General features: G+C 47.9%; 1 protein-coding gene across 1 annotated transcript in view; it reads right to left on the minus strand.

Annotated features, from left to right (window-relative positions):
* The window catches only part of LOC128948614 (serine/threonine-protein kinase pim-1-like), a gene marked incomplete at its 3' end in the record, with an annotated part of 33,421 nt that overhangs the window by 1,243 nt on the left and 10,858 nt on the right, over nt 1–21,320 (minus strand). Inside the window, exons 2-3 of the mRNA XM_054293386.1 lie at nt 251–331; nt 77–127 (exon numbers count right to left, since the gene is read on the minus strand). Of these exons, the coding sequence (XP_054149361.1) occupies nt 77–127; nt 251–331 (132 nt within the window). The remainder of the gene's footprint in view (nt 1–76; nt 128–250; nt 332–21,320) is intronic.

The raw sequence follows: 21,320 nt of genomic DNA on the forward strand, positions 1-21,320 counted from the left end.
TCCTGGTGGCTCCCACCGTGCCGGGCGCCGGCTCATCCCCGGCCGGCAGCCCCGGCTGCTGGCCCCGCTCACTCACCAGCTCGCCCCAGTGCCGGACGCGGTTCCGTGGCACCCTTTTGATGGCCACCTGCAAGCCAAGGGCAGCAGCGGGGTGAGCTCGCCGCCCGCACTGCCAGCCCCATCCTCCGCCCTCCGCCCTCCTCCTCCTCCATCCCCTCCTCCTGCGCCCGCCGCCGGCCCCGCCGCTCACCGGGGCGCCGTCCGAGAGCCGCGTGGCCGCGAAGACTCTGCCGAATCCGCCGCGCCCCAGCAGCGATCCCAGCCTGTACCGCTCCTGCAGGGCCTCCTGCGCCGTCCCTGCGGGCGGGACGCGGCTGTCAGCGCTCGGCCCGGGGCCAGCAACGGCCCCCGAGCGCTCCTCACCCGCCCCGGGCCGGCCATGCCCAGGCGTTCCATCTTCGGAACGCGGCACGGGAGGCTCGGGGCTGGCGGCCGCGCTGCCGAGCGGCGGAGCTCGGGCCGGGGAAGCCGCAGGGGAGGCGGCGGGAGCGGCCGCGCCGCCTGTGTCCTCCGCGGGCCGCGGGAGGAGCCGGGGCCGGGGCCGGGGCCGGGGCCGGGGCCGGGGCCGGGGCCGGGGCCGGGGCCGGGGCCGGGGCCGGGGCCGAGGGCGGGGCCGGGGGCGGGGCCGGGGGCGGGGCTGGGGCTGGGGCCGGGGCCGGGGTCGGGACTTGACCCTGCGTCGGGTCCGGGGCCGGGCTCGGGCCAGGCGGAGGCAAAGGGCGGCGATGCCGCCCCGGCCCCAGGCACTGATGCCCGCCCAGCAGCGCCACCGCCAGTACAGCCTGAGCCGGGCGGAGGCGAGACCGCGGCGGGACGGCCGGGGCCGGGCACGGGGCAGCCCCGCCCGGGGCCGGGGGCGGGCCGGGGCCATGGCCGAGCCCGGCAGGGGAGAGGGAGGCGGGGAGAGGAGAGGGACGCTGGGCAAGGGACCCCGAGAGTAGGGTGCCCAACAGCGGGAAAGGGAGAGAAAGAGAGAGAGAGAGAGAGAGAGAGAGAGAGAGAAAGACTATTCAAAACTATCTGTTTTGCTGCTGCTGCCGCTACTGCTGCCGCCGCTGCTGCTGCCGCCGCTGCTGCCGCTGCTGCAACTGAAGCACCGGGGCCGTTCGTCCCCGTGTCTGTTCCCCATTCGCCCCACGAGCCCCACGTTCGAGCCCCGCGCGCCCCGGGGACAGCCCCTCCGTCTGTCCAAACACGGGAACTTTGCAGCGCTGAGCCCAGATGCAGAGTCCTGACTCCTGCACACTGGCACAGCGATCCCCTCGCTTGCTGCTGAGCATTGTCCTTGCTGAGGGTCAGACACTGTCGGGGCACCTTCCCTTGGGGTAGGATTCCTACCTGACCCAAACACTGCACTTACACCTCCAGTGTTGCTTTCCTGTGTGGAAAGGAAAACTGTGTGTAGCTCATGGGATTTTAGAGTGTCTAAAACTTGCCAAGTCACAGATTTTAGAGGTGAGGTGCATTTGGAATGAATGGGATGGAGAAGCAGTGCAACATGGAAAAGAGGAGCATAGAATAAATAGAGGAAAACATCTTGGATTGTTTCTTTCATTTTCATTTCCCTTCTGGAAAGCTGTTTCAGTTTTCCAGGAATCATCTGCTGTCTGCTCTTCTCTAGAATCTCTCATGGAGAACAAGGTTGAGCCTCTGTCACAAGATTTGCCACCAGCTGCAGCTTCTCTTAGCTTTCCACAGTGCACAGTGTGTGCAGCAGGACTTTTGCAGCAAAGCAGAACAAATGTTAGGAGAACTTTACATGTCCGTTCTTTTCCTGCTGGGCTGGGGAGTTGTGCCACTGGTGAAGTTTTCATTGTGACTGTTTGTGCTGGTTTCAGGCAAATTTTGGAAGGAAACCTCCAAAAGGGGTCAGTCTAGAAAGCAAGTTCCAGTGGCCCCTCCCCCTTCTAGCTGAGGAAAAGACTTCCCTCCAGAGCGGGTTTAAACAATTCCAAGAAAAAGGAAAGTCACAGTCCGAGGAACTTCTCTGCCCCAGCTAGCTAAAACCAAATTGCTAGACCTGGGCTGTGAAGGCATCAGGAAATTTCCAAGTCTGGGCACTGGCGGTCCCAGCAAACACCAGATCTGGATGATGCTGGTGCCAGAACCTGGAAATACCCAAAGTTTGGCTTTCTGTGCCAGCAAATCCCTGGACTTGGGCTGTGCCAGCACCAGGAAGTTTTCAGATCTGGGTGCTGGCGCTGCCAGCAAACACTAGATCTGGGTGGTGTCATTGCCAGTGACAGAAATCTGCCAGATTTGGGCTCTGCTGGCACCGGGAAATTTCCAAATCTGGGCACTGGTGCAGCAAACACAAGATGTGGGTGGTGCCAGACCCAGTAGCAGGAAGCTGCCACAGGTTTTAGCTTTCTGTGCCAGCAAATTGCTGGACATGGGTGGTGCTGGAACAGGGAAATTTCCAGATCGGGGCACTGGCAGTGCCAGCAAACACCAGTGAAACCTTCTGGTCCTCGTCCGGACCGTTGACCAGTGGTTTCCCTGAGAACCAGCTCTGGCCACTTTACAGACAGAGACTGCTTTCATCTGGTTGTGTGGAAACAGAACTTTACTGAAGGCAAACACAACAAACAGGATGGCGTGCACAGTACAGAGAGCGAAGCAGAAAAAAGCCTGGGTCCAGGATCTAGCAGGGATATTTATACATTTATTTATGGGGAGGGGTTAAGGTGGGATCTGAGGGAAGGATCCAAGAGGAAGGAATGATTAAGAATATTACAATTTTGGGGCAAAAAGTAACCAATGGTAGCAAAGAAACTCAGAACTTTCTAGTAACAATCTGCATACCTGAACAAGAGGATTATGGGCGGGAGCTCCTGCTCACCCTAAAGAGGGTTTTCCCAAAGCCTTAAGCCGAGGTCTCCTTCTTTTAAACCAACCCAAACACAGCAGATCTGGGTGCTGCCAAGTTTGGGCTTTCTTTGCCAGAAAATTGCTGCCTTTGGGTTTTGCTGGCATCAGGAAATTGCCAGATGTGGGCACTGGCAGTGCCAGTGCACACCAGATCTGGGTGGGGAATGTGCTGGCACCGGGAAATTGCCAAATGCGAACCTTCTCTGCCAGCAAATTGCTGGAATTATGCTGTGCAGGCATCTGAAAAATTCCGGATCTGGGCACTGGCGGTGTCAGCAAACATGAGATTGGGTTGCTTTAAATCCCTTTTAAATCCAGGAATTTGCTTGATTTAGGCTTTCTTTGCCAGCAATTTGCTGGAATTGGGCTGTGCCAGCACCAGGAAATTGCCATGTTTGGACACTGGCAGTGCTGGAAAACACCAGATCTGGGTGGTGCCGGCCCCAGGTATTTGCCAGCTTTTGTATTTCTGTGCCAGCAAATTGCTGCACTTGGGCTTTGCAAGCACTGGGAAATTTCTGCATCTGGGCAATGGCAGTTCCGGGCAACACCAGTTTGTGAGAGCTGAAATGAGGGATGTGGGACTCCAGGCGGCTCTTCAAAGTGCAGTTTATTGTATCCAAGGTGATACAGCAGTCCAGAGTCATGGGTGACAGAGCTGTGCTACAGCTGTCAGCTCCAGCTGCAGGCCTGGAGACCCTTAGTTTAGGTTACAAATGCATTATATACTTTTCTTTGCTGAGCATCTTCACACAATAGAACCAATCTATACATTAATTTTTACCTATAGCCAATCATAACTACTATCATTACCATATTCATGTTACTATTCTCCAATCACTAAAAGTTAGTACATTACAGTTTAAGCTAAAAGTTGTTTTCCAGTTTTCTTGCAGTGGAAAATTCTGAGACCTTTTTTCTACTTGCAAAATTTGCTGACTTGTTTGCCTGTGCTATCTTTCTGCTTGGTAAAATCTTCTTGTTTGAGGTGGGCTTATCCTTTGCTCTAAGTCAGAAAAACCCCTTCTAACTAACACTTTACCTTCTTAGCTATCCAAAAAGACTGGCTCATCAATTCTTTTCTTTTATATCAAAACTTGCTTTCATTTATATTCATCTTCAGACATTACATTCAAAAATCTTTCAGCCAAGCATACACATCTGTGAGACTTTCTTGTCAAACTGCATCCCTGTATAGTGGTCAAGTGCTTGAGGCCAGGAGCACCTGGACAATGGGGACAGTTCTTTCCTATAGGAAGGAAATCACAGAACTCCAGGGTTTTGAAAGCACATGAGAAGCAGTCCCCAGAGGCCAAGGCAAGCCAGACCTGTCTGTCCTTGCAGCTTTTGTCTGAAAGCAACCCTTGGATATATGGGGAGTTTTGGGGTGGAATTCCATTTCAGCCATGGGTTCCTGGACAGGAATGACAGGTCTCCATAGAGGGGCAAGGGCCCCTCACAGCTGCTCATGGTCCCTCACAGCCCCACATGGCCCCTCACAGCCCCTCACGGCCCCTCACAACCCCTTGTGAGATGCAAAGCTGTGTTTCGTGTCAGGTACAAACAGGCAATGTGTGTACTTGTGAATGAGAAATGTGTGGATACCGACAATGGGATAGTTGTGAATTCTAGTAATAACTGAGGAAAATAAAGCATGGAAAAAGACTTTTGAACCTATCTTTTGTTTGCAAATTAACCCTAGTTGATTTAGGTGCATTTGAATTAAAGTGTTATAGATGTTGCTTTTTGCGTGCATTTAATCCATAAAGAGTTCTGCAATAATAACCTTTTGAAGTATAATTTTAGAATATTACTTGTATTATTGAAACTGTAGCTTTGGAATATATATAAAGGAAATATGCTTATCTCACGCCTTATTGAAGCAGAGAAAAACAGCTTGAAAAAGGAAGATGAACATCACCTCAAGGGTTTATGGTTTCGACCAAAGGGACGCTGGACATCACTGTTATGAGATTTAGAGTCTCTGCAATTAAAAGGTGGACACACATCTGGGGAGCTGGACTCCACCAGATGGAATTAGTCTTTCTTCTTTTGGAAACTGGACCGTCACCATCTGGGAATTCTCCTTTGAGATACATCCTGAGAAATTAAAATCACAATAGTTTTTAGAATTGTGATGTAATAATTTGGAATAAAAATTGCTGATGAGTAAAAGATTGGAAATAGAAACTGCTGAAAAAAACTGATGGGTACCCCTGTAAATACCTGTAACCATCAATTATCGGTGTGCAGTTGGAGGGAAAACTTCCCCCACTGTACCTGGCACTGTATTGCTCATACTTTACCATATTAAATAATAAATTGATTGCTGCTTGAATATTGGACTAGTCAAGCTTTTGATTCATAACACCCTCACGGCCCCTCACAGCCCCTCACGGCCCCTTACAGGCCCAGTCCTGGGGCCCCTCCCAGAGGAGGGGTCGGGCCCTGCTTGTTCGCCTTTCATTTCAGTCCCTTCATTACAGCAACAAGCAAAGAAAGCTGAAATGGAGCGTTTCCCCAGCATTTCCCTCGGGGTTAACTGCGGGCTGAAGCTCTGTGCTGGCGCTGGCCCCAGCGCCACCATCCCTGCAGCCGCCAGGCCTTTGCTGTCCCCCCGTGTCCGTTCCCTGTCCCCGAGTCCCGCCCGGCTCTGGCAGCAGCAGCAGCCCCAGCGCAGGGGGCGCCGGCCCGGCCCAGCCGGGGCTCCCGGCCAGGAGCAGCAGCAGCGCCGGCCCCTTCCCACCTGCTCCTGCCTCGGCTCCCAAGGGCTTTTAACAGCTCAATTCTGGAGCAGAGCAGCCAGCACCCACACACAGCCCTGACTGCTCAGGGCCCGCCTGTGCTGCCCTGAGCCAGCCCTCAGAGGAAGAAAGGATCGGGCTCCAGCGCTGTTTTCAAGGCTCTTTTACTCACCCTGAGCTGACAGCAGGAGGCTGCTGGTGCCTTTGCCTTGGGAATTCCAGATCACGGTTGCTCTTGGCCCTCTTCTGCTTGCCACCTGAATTTTATCAGTACATCTGCACTTGCCTCTTTCAATCACTGCTGCCCACTGTGCTTTTGTGATGGTGAACTCAGTGTTTTTGTCACAGGCATCATGATTAGCAGAGACTGAAATGCTCACAAGTCCTTGAGCACCAAGTCGAGGGGAATGAAAGCATCACAGACCACTTTTGCAGCACTCAAACACAGCCCTGCTGCTGGTGCTGTTGAAATAGAATCAACCTACAGAGACCATCACAGAAATTGCCTCTGGAGTGGCAAATCAAATGAAAAAATCCACCAGGAGAACGAAAATACTGAAGTTGGCTGCCTTCATTGCTTCCTCGGAGAAGCAGAAAATGGAGATGCCCAGAGGTATCTTGCACTGCTGCTGATCCCAGTTGGAGCCCTGCCCTCTGCAGAGTCCCAGCGGGAACCTGAGCCCAGCCCAGGGAGCTCCCAGAGTGTCCTGGAGATTCTTTCTGCATTCGATCAGGCTTGCATTCCCAGCAAGTCCCCAACAAAACCTCCTGTTTTCTTGGGTTAGAACAGGCACAATGAAAAACTCAGCAATGGCACAACTGTCCAGCCCACAAGGAAAAGAAAGGACAAGTTGTCAAGGAATCCAAACATTTGTCTTGCTTTGCTGCAGAAGTCGTGCTGCTCACGGTGTGGAAAGCCAAGAGAAGCTGCAGTTGGGGGCACATCTTGTGACAGAAGCTGCACCTCGTTCTCCAGGAAAGGTTCTTGAAAAGGGCAGACAGGAGCGTGGAGAAGATTCCTGGGGAAGTGAAACAGCTTTCCACAGGTGAAATGAAAATGGAAAGTGTTATGTTTGTCCAATTATCTCATCATAAAAAAACCCAATAATATTAAAAGTAATAGCAATTTTAATTGAATAGTTAAAATAAAAAAAAATTAAAATTTGATACAATATAATTTGATAAAAATAAGAGATAATTTGGTTCCAATAATAGCGCATAAGCAAACGATAACCGCGGGGTACGGAGGGCAGAGTTCTGGGACTCTTGCTACCTCACGTACAAGCTTGCCAAGTGAAAATCACCCCTTATATGTCCTGTGTCAGTACCATCTCTTCTCATTTTCGGTTCATCATATCTCTATCTCCGCCCTCATTACCACCCTTATCACGCATGCGCCACCACTCGATTTGGTGTTCACACAAGTCTTTGGGGGTCGTTTTGAATGAAGACCTCTCCTCTTCCTCTTTGTCTTTTAATTCACCTTTGGGTTACACATGCGCATCAAGCCAGTACAATGTAAGCCAAGACTAACGTATCACTGCATCTACATATCAAGGCAATAAATCCCTTCTAATTAGCATTTTCTGGTACCCAACCAGGTTCTTGGTAATTTTTAGCAACTGTATCTTCAGCTCATTTCCTGTGGTCCTTGAGAACATCTGCTGGGGGGGGGGGGGAATGGAGCCCCTCCTCTCCCTCTCTTCTTTGGCATTTAACTATTTTATTATTCTCAAATATTAATTACTGTATCATTATTGATTACTGCTTCAATCTTTATCAGCACAAATCATACCTATTTATCACAAATCTCTCATTTCTCTTTTTGATCATTATGATTCGTGCTGCATTTAAAAAGCTGTGCCCTGATGTCTTTTATATTTTTCAGAATTTTGGTTTTCTTGTTGTCTCTTTTCAGCTTCAAACTTTTCTAGCATTTCTATTACTGCTTCTAGTCTTTCACACTTTCAAGTTTAGTTAGCATGTCCTGGTCTATTTCAATCTTTTTAAGTCCTTTTTGTCTTTAACAGGGGTCGATTTAGCTTTTAATACCATTATAGATCTTGGTTTTACTTTTTCTGCTGATTCTGAATCTAAAGACATTGTTGAAATTTGCATCTTTTGAATCACTGAGTGAATTAGCCTAATAAAATACAAAATCATACAAGGCAGAAACATAAGTCCTAGAATTGAGCATAACAACATGAATTCTAACATTTTCCTCCAAACACTTCTAAAGAGGTTACCCCACCAATCTGTTTTCAAGATTGAATTCCACTTTTGTACCGGCACATGAGCTACTCTTTTAATCTTTTTTGCAAGTTCTGTGATAGCTTCTCCATAATTATTAATTTCTACATAGCACTCAGATTCATTAAATCTCCTACAAACTCCTCCTTCTTTTGCTAACAGATAGTCTGGGGTGATCCTGTTTTGGTACACAAACACCCACATTCATGTATATTGCCTGGCCAACATTTTTAAAGCATCAGAGGTGCGATTTGACACCACCTCTACTACTGCTTGGAGCCTTATTAATCGATTCAACAGATAAACTGGGGTCCTATATCTCCATGACCCATCCTGAGCTCATGTTGCTGGGTCATAATATGCTATAATTCGTTCTGCAGGCTATTTGTCCTCCCCCCAGTTTTGATTCCCTCCTGCTGTTGGAAAATTTAAATTCAAATCTCCTTTATTCCACTGCAGGGTTTCATACAGTGGAGTTCCTAGCACATTGCTCCTAGACCTCAGTAAAACAAAGAAGGAGGGTTGTATTACTCCCAAAGTACAAGTTCCTCCCCATTTTTGAGATAACTCACTGTATGCTCGTTGCCCACAAATTTAATATATCCCATCTGGGGCTTTCCATTTCTTATCAGTTTTCTCAGGTTGTTCCCAATAAGACCTCAGGCTGTTGATGGACTGGTAGGGGTTAGCTCCAGGACTTCTGTACCAGCATACATTAATCTGTTCATCTTATTCACAATTTATTTCTTTTATTGGTCCCCAATATCCAATGGGGTTTTCAGGTCGCCAAATTTTTGAATGATTATCCATATTAACCACCAACGTGGATTGACAAGGAGTATGCCCTACTATTTTATTAAATTTCCTTCCTTCTCAAGTTATACAAATGGTTCCAATTACTTGATGGCTTAAAATCCATCCTTCAGGTCTCTTCAATGTTCCAGAAATTTGGGTGTGGTTCTACTTTAAAAATTGCTCTGGAACTAAGCTCTCACTTTTCTACGGCCATCTTTTAGCCATTTTTTAGACCTCTACAAATCTCACATTTGGATAATTCCAATTCTGTAGCAATCCTTTGCATCAATCCTACAAACCGATTCTTATTCAAGGCTGGCAAATTCCAATCTTTGTAGTACTGTTTTAGCTGTTTATATAATTTAGCTAATTCTGTTGACTCTTTTCTCTTGTTCTTTCTTCTATTCCCCTTTGTTTCTTTTTTTTTCTTTTATTTTCTTTTTCAATTTTTCTTTTAGTGCCCGGCCTCCTATTCTTATACTTGGATCATCTTTATTATGATTTCTTTCAAAACAAAAAAACCTTTCATATTGAGGGCCAATCTGATTACTAGGGGGATAAGGAGCTCGTCCATTATATCCCAATTTTTTTTCTACTCAATACATCTTTCCTTCCTTAATACAAACATCTATAACACTGCTGCGATTGTAGCAGGCAGAACTAGCATATGGGTGTGTTACAAACACAGATTCCACCTTGTCCTTAATCCACACAGGTTGATTACAATAGTCACAAATGTTGCAATTGCTGGGACTTGGTTTTTGCCTTGTTTGCTTTTTCATTGCTGAAACTCTGTCCAGTGTGGCTTTCTGGCTTTGGCCAACTGCCCAGGGTACCAGAATGATCACAGTGAAAATAATCCTCAGGAAATCTACCATTTTACCTTTCTCAAGGCCCCTTGGGTTGCAGCCAAGGGCCGAGATGCCAGTCTTCTCGGTAGCAAAGGTAATATCCCGGCATCTAGTCACCGGTGCTTTTAGTATTTTTGGTACCCATAGCCCCACAGAGTTTGCTTGTCTCTTTTTAAATGCCGTTTCCCAGTTCTAGCTGGTTAAGAAGCAATAATTAAAACAAAAAGAACAGGGAAAAGATTAGGCCGGAATACCATAAACCTGTATTTTCCAAAATTTCAGGGATGTGCCAACTACAAGAAGATTTTTATAATTATTTTGTGCTTCAGGGGCGGGGAATGCATTAAGTCACCATCTCCAATAGGCACACTTGTGGCGCCAATGTGCCCCTGGAATGCGCCTATGATGTGGTGTATAGACTTCTTCTCCACCACAACTATCAATTTTGAGACACTGGTCTATAATATTATGAGTTGCTCGTTCTCTTATTTGTGCTATAGCAAATATAGCAAGAACCAATTGATCTAAGTTTTCTATTAATCTAATTGCTGCTGGAAGGGTCTCATCTCCCAGTCTCAAAGGTATCTCAAAAAAAATTATTAACAATACGTTCTATAGTTAGCGGGCTAAATACATAACCATAGCAAAGCAAGCAAATAAATTGTCTCTTCTTTTCTTCTCTCTTACTTTCCACCATGAGTTAAAGCAAAGTGTGCAAACAATACATATTCAGGGATGACACTTTAAACCATGTTTACTGCATTCCCAATGTTTTACTTGTCTCTGCTCTCTTTCAACAACAGCTGTTATCAATCGCAGTTTCTGGAATTGCAGTTCTGTAATCAATTCTAATAATGTTGCTGGTGCATGACCCTGAAGGAGATCTTCAATCTTTTTAGGCCGTTCCCACTGATTCAGAAAGTCTTTTATTCTTTTTCCACCGGCGTTCTTCTGCCTCTGAGCTCAAGGGAATTGCGGTTAGCAGCCATCCAGGATGCCTAGTTCATTCTTAATAAATCAGGGTTAATATAAATCAACTTAAATCCCACCATATTATCACATTCTTGGAATTTCATGTTCCAACAATATTTTAGCTACAGTTTGAACTGTAGCCCGAGCTGCTGGAAATGCTTTAACCCACTGAGTTAATTCATCTGTTATAACTAACAAATATTTCCACCGACCCACTTTAGGCAATTCTATAAAATCAACCTAGATCTTTTCAAATAGCTTGTAGGCTCTTTTGCATCCTCCAGAGGGAGGGGTTTTTAACACTTTCTTTTTTACTTTTTGACAGGTGAGACACCTCTGGGTAATTTGCTTTCCAATTTCAAATATCCTTATACACCCATAAAATTTTAAAAAGTGATCACAAAAGGCTCTTGTTCCCCAGTGTGTCCGTCTATGCAAGTTATCTAAGATCTAATGTGCCACTGGTTTTGGCATCATAATCCTGCCATCAGGAAAAACTCACTTTCCCTCCTTAAATGTTGCTCCTAATTTCTTTATAGTTGCCAGTTCTGCTAGCGGAAGGGAAAGTGTCTCCTGCTGAATTTCTATTTTTTGTAAGATCATTATTTCAGTATCTCTTTTTCTTAAGGTCACTCTTTTTGCTTCTTCATCAGCCAAATTATTTCTCTGACCCTAATATCCCTCCCTCTCTGGTGTTCCTTTACATGAACTACTGCTATTTTCTTTGAGCCTTTTAAAGCTTCAAGTATCTGAATTATCAATTCCCCGTGTACTAACCCTTTCCCTTGAGTGTTTATAAGTCCCCTTTCTTTCCAAATTTTTCTAAAAGTATGTACTACACTAAAAGCATATTTGGAGTCTGTAAAAATAGTCCCTTCTTGCCCTTTTAGTATTAATAATGCACAGAGTAATGCATACAATTCACAGGCTTGTGCTGACCAGGAGGGACTAAGGGGACCAGACTCCTTTACCCTAAACTTTTTCCCACTACACCTGAATGCCAACCCGTGTCATTAATTTCTAGATTATCTTCTTCAGTTAAAGAATAAATTTTAAGTTTTCCTTCACAGGGTTTTATCTGTAAATTTAAGGCTATTATTAGATCTCTGCCTAACAAATTATTCTCGGCCTCTGATATCAACAATAAATCATTTACTCCAAATTTATCATCTGTTTTAATTTGCACTCCTTTTATTACAGGAACAGGGAAAGCTTCTCTCGTAATTCCGATTACTGAAACTCGCTCACGACTTATCTCACATCCCTGGGGTAAATTTGTCACTGTCGACTGAGAAACTCCTATATTTACTGAAAATATAACTTATCAAGGGCTCTTCTGGTGGCGTTTCTGTCGCCTTCATTAAACAGAGCCCCTGACCTCATGAAAAGTTTCCTCATCATGCTGTTTCTTCCCGCAACTTTTTTTGTAGGTGCTCCTTTTTATAATAGTAAAACAGGTGGGTCCTACACCCCTCAAGGCAGTGCAAGAATTTCGTAAGTGCCCTTTCTTGTGGCGGGAAAAAACACACAGGTCCTGTGTTCTTAAAAATAGATCCTGACATCTGCAGTTTGTTTTTCCCTGCAGATTTTTTTTCTTTTTTTTCTTTTTTTCTGTATTCAAAGCTGCCTGCATTTCTCTAACTGCCACCACCAAAATTCTGTCATCTGCTTTCTGCTTTTCCTCATCTCTGTTCACACACACCCTTTGTGCTTCTCTCAGTAACTCCTGAAGTCCCCTGTCCTGCCAGTGTTCTAATTTTTCCAGCTTCTTCCTGATGCCGCCCCTCAGGACTCCAAAAGGCAGCATACTTACTCTCTTCCTGATTAACAAGGTCTTTTCAACTCACATACATATTTAGAGCCTGGCAAATCCAATCCTCAAATGATCTGAACTTGGGCCAATATAAATTATCTTTCCAGATCATTTCTTTTGTCCATTTAAACATGTAATACTTAACTATTTTCTGTTTACTTTTTCTTCTTTGGGATTCTCATTCCTCCCAAAACCGTATCATCATCCCCAGTGGGCTGTCCTGAGGAATGCTCCCCCCCTGAGAACCCCCCTCACGGTTCCCAGATACCTCAAACCACTGCGAATTTTTCCTACAATTCGCAGCCCCTGGGTCAAGGAACTTTTTCCCTGACCCATTTCTGGCAGCAACAAACTAAGAAATTCCCGGTACCAGGAGAGTCTTAGTTTCCCACACTCACCTCATGACTCAACTTCCTCACTTACTACTCTGCCACACTGACTTTTTAATCTACCTGTTCCACTCCTATCTCTCCCTCTGCAATCTACTTGTTCCACTCCTATCTCTTCCTCTTTCTCAATCTATTAGCCCCGTCCTCTCACCATCTAATCACATACTAAATTGCCTGCTACCAACCCATCCAAAGAAATTGAACCTCTTCATTCACTCTCTCAGTCTCCCCACTGAGTCAATCCCTCCTGCCCAAGGACCTTCCCACAGGTGCCTGGACCAGGGATCCCCTCCTTCCCCCTGGGTCAAACCCTCCCGGGGTCCCCACTCATTCACTTTTCTTTCATTTCCCTCCTTTCCCGGCCGGCCTCCTCTCGGACAGCACGAAAACGCGGTACTGGGAGGTCCCACTCGCTTCGGGGGTCCGAGACTGCCCAGCCCCCATCTCAGACACTCCACACACACTCACACATGCATACAGCCGCCCCCCGACCCAAAACCTCATGATATTCACAGCCTCCTTTTCTCACAAGGGTCTTCGTGCACAAAGCAGTTTTCTATGGGTACTCTCTCTCCTACAAGCCAGCACTCTGATGGGAGCCTTTCTTGCGCACTCTGAAGAACTAATTTGCTTATGCATTATTGTAAAAAAGACCCTCTTTTCCCAAGGGAGAGTGGTCTAGCCTTGGGACCACTTAAAAGTCTGGTGGGGAGCTCCTTCCCAGAAGCTATCCACCTCCCTGGATTTAAAAGAGTCCCGGGTATCGGCACCAAAATTGTTACGTTTGCTCAATTATCCCATCATAAAAAAGCCAAACAGTATTAAAAGTAGTAACAATTTTGATTGAATAGTTAAAATAAAAAAATTAAAATTTGATACAATATAATTTGATAAAAATAAGAGATAATTTGGTTCCAATAATAGCGCATAAGCAAACGATAACCGCGGGGTACGGAGGGCAGAGTTCTGGGACTCTTGCCACCTCACGTACAAGCTTGCCAAATGAAAATCACCCCTTATACGTCATGTGTCAATACCATCTCTTCTCATTTTCGGTTCATCATATCTCTATCTCCGCCCTCATTACCACCCTTATCACACATGCGCCACCACTCGGTTTGGTGTTCACACAAGTCTTTGGGGGTCCTTTTGGATGAAGACCTCTCCTCTTCCTCTTTGTCTTTTAATTCACCTTTGGGTTACACATGCGCATCAAGCCAGTACAATGTAAGCCAAGACTAACGTATCACTGCATCTACATATCAAGGCAATAAATCCCTTCTAATTAGCATTTTCTGGTACCCAACCAGGTTCTTCGTCATTTTTAGCAACTGTATCTTCAGCTTCTTTCCTGTGGTCCTTGAGAACATCTGCTGGGAAGGGGGCGGGGGGGAGGTGTAGTAAACCCCTCAGCTTTAGCCAGGGCCCCTTGGAGAATAGAATGCTGACACAGCAGCAAAGAAGTTTCCTGTCTCCAGGGACATCCGCCTTGTACCTTATCCCTATAGCCATGTAAGGCAATATGTTGTTAACCCTACTATTGGTCACTTATGGTCACTCTAACACCTTTGCCATTGGTCAGGATTGGATCCGGGCCAAGGGTATAAAAGTAGCATACTGTACCCCTACTAACTCGGAAGAAGAAGAGCTGAGACCCTTCACGAACCCCTCCAATAAAGCCATACTTGTGGAACAGCCGGCATCTTCTTCTCTCTCTACTGTCTGCTGGAGCCTTAGGCCAAGGGAAAAGCTACCTAGCAAGCAATGCTGAAATCACAAGAGCTGCCTAATCACTAAGAGCTGAATATTCCCTGCTTGCTAGGGCTGTCCTGCGGCCTTGGTCTGAGAGCGAGCTGGCTTCTGGCACCCAGTCCCCTAGGAGACTGAGCTCTGGAGCTGTAACAGCTTGCCTAGGATAAGACCAAGCAAGGCTCATTTTGGGGGGCGTGGAGCCCCTCCTCTCCCTCTCCTCCTTGGCATCACAACTTTTAACTATTTTATTATTCTCAAATATTAATTACAGTATCATTATTGATTACTGTTTCAATCTTTATCAGCACAAATCATACCTATTTATCACAGTAATATATCTTGCTAATTCTGCACTTGGAGGAATTACTAAGGTCTGCAGTCTTTATTACACACCCTGCTCTAAAAGACTTTTATGCTATTTTCCCTCTCTCTGTGTTTTCACACTTGTTCAACAAGGTTTTCTTTCTAAGAATATTAATCACAATATCCCAAAGGATTAAAAAATGCTTAGGTATTTTTTCCCTAAGTATTTACTGAAGAAAAATAATAATAAAAAAACTGTATACATGCTAGATATAAAATACAAACAGAAATAAACTTGAGAGTTCTCCCAAAAACCTTAAGAAAAAAACCCCATGTATTGTATAAAATCCAGAGTATTCATCTACAGCATACAAAAATGGGCATGTTCTAGAAGAGAAAATTTGTGCAATGGTTCTGCACAGAATTCTATGCTTTCAAGCTTTTTGCCCTTCAGGGGCAGTGCCACTCTCTGAACTGTAATGCTCTGAGCATGTTCTGCTCACCATGGCAGCTTTCTGCTCTGCCCTGGTACAGATCATCCTCCCAGCAAAGGGGGAGTGCAGCCACCACAACTCGCAGCACCTTCCCACACAGCAAGAACCTGAAGGACAGAGATGGCTTTCACCAGCTGCTGCGGGTTCTAACAGTGCCACCTCTCAGCTGCTGAAAGCCTGAATTTCTGTGTTGCACTGTGTTAGTTTATTGAGTCAAATGTTCTGTTATATAGTGGTATGCTCAAGTGCTCCCCGAGTTATTACAGTTAGCTCCTCCCCTATGTTATGCCCTCCTACCCAAGTGTCCCTCGAGGAATCCCCTCCCTCCTCACCAGATTTTTCCCTGTCTGTCAAGACAACCCAGCCCCTTTGCCCCATCTATCAGCCAAAACCCTACCCTTTGCTCCAGAAAGTTCCCTGTCCCTCACCCTAAGATCCAATCCCTATGCCAACGCTCTCTCCTCCCCTTGTTCTGATTTGTTGTAGCCCTCAAAACCACACCCCAAGAGTCACTTATTGATTACTGTATGGTGTCCACTCCCTGTTTTGAAAGATTTTAAAAATCCGGTCACAGGGATGTTGGGGGTTTTTGCAACATCTGTTCCCTTTGGGAATTCTTGCCTGCACGACCTTCCCCCCGCCTCTCCTGATGAATTTGCTGCACTTTATGCCGCAGAAGAGCCTCCTCTGCTTCCTTCACTCAGTCCTCCAAGGGTCTCTACTGCTCGGCATTTGGCCTAGAGGTTCTGGCTCAGGCAAAACCCCAACCTAGCCAGTTCCCCACTCTTGCCATTGTCTCTGGAGCATCACAGAGCTAGCCAGGGCTGCGGAGGGCAGTGACAGTGACCCACGGCCTGGCATGTCACAGCCCCCAGAGCCACACCTGCCAGGCCACAAGCCCCAGCCCTGGTGCCCACTGCCGGCCTCAGGGGCTCCTGGGCATCCTCACCCTGAGTGCAAAGGCAGCCTCAGGAGCCCCCAGGGCGCTCTGGATCCAGGCTGCAGACACCCTAAAGCCAGCACTGAAAGGGACATGGATGGGGACTGCAGCTGGATCTTCCAGTGCTCGCCAGTCCTGACTACTCTCTAAGTGAACCCAAACCTCATTGGCAGCACCTTGAGCACATTGACCCTGCTCGCCCATCCTGGAACCTGGTGTTCCCACATCCTGCACCAGCCCTTTGCATGGAGTGACCAGCTCCCAGCTGCTCTGCTACCCTGGCCTTACTTTCTGTTTGCCAGCAATGAACTTAACGGATACACTCCTGAGAAACCTAGCACAACATTTGCTTCTCAGGAGCTCTTTGGCAAAAAGACCCCACTAATCCCTAGTTTTTGCACAGAGAAGGAGGTCCTGACAAAGCATGAGGCACAGGCAGAGCTCTGGCATACGAATTCCTGAGCCGCAGGATTCCACCCATTGTCGTTCTAGCTACTTTGCTGATATTTTAGAGCCAGTTCTGGACAAGGGCTGCTGCTGACAGGATAGGAAAACGTGGAGAAAAAAAGGTGCAGGAGACAACAAAAAAAAAACCAAGGGGGAAAACCCTTAGAAATACAGAGCACAACAGAAGTCCTTGGAGATGGTTCAATAGAAAATGCCAGCAGCAGTGAGCAGAGCCCCAGGTTGCTCACTGCCACCCCAGGGGCTCCTCAGTCCCCTGCTGGTTTGTGTCTGATGCAGCCCTGCCTGGAAAGGGCTCCAGGCTCTGGTGTTCCCAGCTTGCTCCAGGCTACATTCTTAGCAGCACTGAAAGAAGAGGTGAAACAAAGAGCCATTTTCTGTCCTGCCTGCAAACTCTTCTCCTTCAGTGCCACTGCCAGAGATCATCCCTCTGTCAGCTTGGCACTGTGCCTGCTGCATCCTCGTCCCTGTCCCTTGCATCAGCTCCTGCACATCATCAGCTCTCGCTGTCCCACATCATGAACAGAGAGAGCTGTGTCAGAAGAGCAAGGAGTGCATTTTCTTGGCCTTTCTAACAGACACAAGAAGCATGAGTCCAAATAACTTTGTTGTTTGTTCCTGCCCTCCTTTTCGATAAGTCTTTTCTGCTTTAATGCAAAAGCCTCTTTTCATACATGGATGGAATGATCTGGAATTGGCAGTTGCTTCAGGCTGTCAGGCACTATGGGAGTTTTGTCTTGTCTCTGATGAGGATTTGGTGAATTTTCCATTGGTCACTTGGTGGCGTCACCATGGGCTGAGCTCAGCGGCCGACTCTGCTGTCCCCAGGGGATGCATTGGGACGCAAAGCCCCTCAGGGCTGGAATTCAGGGTTGGGTGGGCTCTGAGTGCCCAGGGCCTGGGCCCGTGTGGAGCTGCTGCTGGCGCTGGCTGTGCTCAGCCCGCTGTGCCGAGCAGCCGCGGCCGTGGAGACACAGGCGGGAGCTGTGGCCGAGGCCGGCAGGCGGCCCGGGCCGGCTCGCAGCTGCGAGGACGCCAGCAGCCTGTGCCCTGAGGCCGAGGCTGTGGCGGGCGGTTTGCGGGCAGGGCTTTTCCGAGCCAGCCGTAATGTGCTGCCTCCCCGTGTGAACCCGGCTGCGGCAGAGGCAGGCGGGAGCGCGGCGGGGCCGGCAGCGGCGGGCAGAGGCCGCAGAGAGCAGCAGCCCGGCCGGGCCCGCTGCGGAGCGGGATGGAGCTGCCGGGCAACCCTCGGCCGTGTCTGTGCGCACAGGGCAGGAGCAGAGCCCGCAGACGAGGCAGGAGCCGCGGCAGGAGCCGGCCATAGCGGCAGCTCGCCGTGCCCGAGGCCGCAGCCGCAGATCTCCCCTGCCGGCCACGGCAGCAGCCGCTCGCCTCCGAGGCTCCGGCGCTTCCCGAAGACGAGGGGCCCGGCCCCGGGCACGCCCTGGAGCCCCGCAGCGAGAGGAACCGCCGGTGCCGCAAAGGGCAGCGCAGAGGGCCAGGTTGAGGAGGAGGACACGAGGCTCGCTCTGCGCCGCGCTGGGGCAGCTCTGCCCTGTCAGCCTTCGCCTTGAGCCCTTTGCTTCTTTTCCATGAGCCCTGATCCCCGTCCTTGGCCAAGGGCCCCCGCAGCCCTTTCCAGGGCTGCAGGAAAAGCTGCCTCAGTCACAGAATCACAGAATCCCTGGCTTGGAAGACAGACACTTTCAAGATGATCGAGTCCAATCTGTGGCCTAATACCTCAACTAAACAGCACCAAGTGCCACATCCAGTCTTCTTTCAAAGGCTTGCAGGGATGGTGAGTCCACCAGCTCCCTGGAGGGGTCTGTCCCAGGAAGAACCAAGATAACACTGGGGCCTTCTACCCCCTGGCGCTTGGAGCTCTGGAAGTTTGTCTTTCTGCTTAGGCACAGGCCATGGAAAAGGACTGGGAAAAGTAGTCACTAATCGAGTAGCCTACAGAGCTCTAAATTGATGTGCAGGGAATACAGAAAAGACAGAAAAGAAAAAAGGCAAAACTCAAATGGCATCAGTCAAGTCTTGGGCATGAACACATAGCTGCAAAGGGTCTTCTCAGCCCTATTTCTTTGTATTTCTGGGAACCAGAGGAATCCTGCTTGAGCCTCTGGGGAGATGGGTTTGGGAGGTAAAAGTTCATGTCTTTTTTCTCCTTGGGGCAGCTCCTGTTGCTAGCATCAGCTGAGCCTCTCTCCAGCCTGATGCCTGTTCTGATTGTTGCAGCAAAAAAACTCAAGGCAGACAGAAGACACTGACGCTTGCAGAGACGTGACTTTTTCCAGTGCCAGCTGGGAGTGGGAGTCAGAAGAAAAACTCGCGAAAGCACAACTCCATTGGAAGATTGCCTTCCTTTTCATTGCGTAAAGAAGCTCTAGATCCACTTGTGAATTGTCAGTTGTTTGTTAAGGATGGGAAGTTCTCTTTCATGATTTTTTTCATGTGGTTTGGAAGTGGATGAGGCTCTCGTTCATTCACAAACTCCAGGCCAAAGTGCCTTTGGAAGATGGCCCACGTGGCAGTTTTTGCCCAGCCATGGTACTTGTGGATATAAGAAAGCAAGGGCAAAAGGTATTTGCAGCCAAAACCCAGCAAAGCTTGGCTCAGCCAAAACATCCTGGGGAGAGAGAGGCCTCCAGCTGTTCCTAGAAATCAGCAGAGTTCCAGCCAAATGGTTGTGTAGCACTAAGTGCAATCTCTTTGCCTGCATCAGAGCCTTGCTCAGCTGAAGAAGCAGAAAGATCAGCAAGGAGCTCCCAAAGGCCCATCACATCATTTTGATTTTGCTCATCTTGTGTAAGTTTGCAACTAAACATGTGTTTGCAGTTGAGCTAATGAGAGAAAAAAAAAAGTAAATAGGGCCTTTATGGTAGGGCCCTGATGTTCCACAAGAGGAATCACTGGTGTGCATTTCATTGGACCTCTCTAAATCCTATAAAAATATTGTAGCCCTGATTTAAAATAGGCCGATATGAACCAACTTGGAGAGACAGAGACTAAAATGGCGTATGGGGTTTTTTTAAGAGTGAGAAAAACTACCCAAAAGGTGTTGTTTTGTGACATTTTAAAATATACTACCTCAAAATTACCAACTGCAACAAATCAAGAGTTTAAAACACAGTGTTTAGGTATATGAATAATTAAAACCACAAAAATGTGAAGATGTGAATGCATGTTTTCATAAAAATAATGAAATTATAGACAAAAAAATGCATGCCCTGAACTACAATGCAAAGGCAGGTAGAACTGTACTTGAATGATCTCTTTTTAGATTGCTGGAGTTTTTTCCTTGTGAGGAGGAGCTAGGGTATTGCTGAAGAAAAGTGGCACAAGCAGGAGGGGGCAGCTCCGTGCCGTGCTCCGTGCAGAGGCTGCCAGGGGCTGCCCGAAGAGCGCCCTGCTGCAGCCAGAGCCCTCCTGGCCTGGGGCCCGGGAGCAAAGGGCCAGGGCAGGCACCTCCTCCTCTCCTGACCCTGCCACTGCTCCCTGCTGCTGCTGCTGCTGCTGCTGCTGCTGCTGCTGCTGCTGAGGGAAAGAGAAGACTCTCCTAAGGCCCCGTGAACAAATGCACTTGCACAGCCCTGGGGATGCCAGTGAAGGAAATCATGTGTCACATAATGCATGTGTGACCACAGTCACCAAACACCACCTAAACATGGAATTGTTGCACCTCTCTAGGACAGGCAGAAATTTAAAGAATTAACTGGGGACTTGAGGGCAGAAGAGGCCGGAGGAGGAAAACAACTCTGAGGGGAAAAAACCACCATATCTGGAGGGGAAAACATCTCCAACTGCTCAGAATTGGTCGAGGGAGCATGTCTCTAATCCTCTCCTGAAAGGGATGCTTTAGGTGACCTTTGCACCTCCAGCTGCCTTGGACCCAAGCTAGGAAGGTTTAATTATGTAAATGTTACATAGATAGGTAGATAGATAGATAGATAGATAGATAGATAGACAGACAGATCTCATGACTGAAATCTCTCTTTACTGTCTTCTCCGCTGCTACACACATCAGAACTTGGTAGCCAGTGCCCCACTCAACTACAATCCTGAGATTGCTCTCCTGTTGCTTCAAAGAAGCACACTCTTGGGGAATCTGGAGCATGTGGGTCCTTATGGAATGCAACCAGACCCAGAGCATTGCACTGGGAACTGTACTCTTTGTGCCTCTGTGCTCGGGCAAGTTCCTCTCTTGGACTCGATCACACTGGTGGTGCTGAAGTGGCTGGAATCAGAAATGCAGCCCAGCCCCTCCCAGCTCCTGTGATCTCTGAGCACCAGCTGGAATGCAAGGGCATTGATTTCCTCTCAATTCCCAAACACAATACACACTGATTCCCTGGGCTGCCAAAAGACATGGGAGCCGTTACCCTGAAAGTGATGTGTTTCTGCCAGTGCTGGAAAAGGGCAGGAAAACTGAGAAAAAGCTCCCTTGCTCCCTGCAGAAAGAGGAAATTACACAAGGCTTCCCCTTCTAGCAAACAAACAAACAAAATATGAAAGTGTTACCTACTCCAGTGTCTAAAGCACTTGGATGCAGTGAAGGGATGTTTGGCAGGGAAACAGCCCTTGTGCTGAGCATTGGATCTATGGATCTAAGGCAGGG

This window comes from Melozone crissalis, unplaced genomic scaffold (assembly GCF_028551555.1).
Source record: "Melozone crissalis strain CALT ecotype California unplaced genomic scaffold, PUWL_Pcris_2 ptg000139l_1, whole genome shotgun sequence".
NCBI classification, from domain to species: domain Eukaryota; kingdom Metazoa; phylum Chordata; class Aves; order Passeriformes; family Passerellidae; genus Melozone; species Melozone crissalis.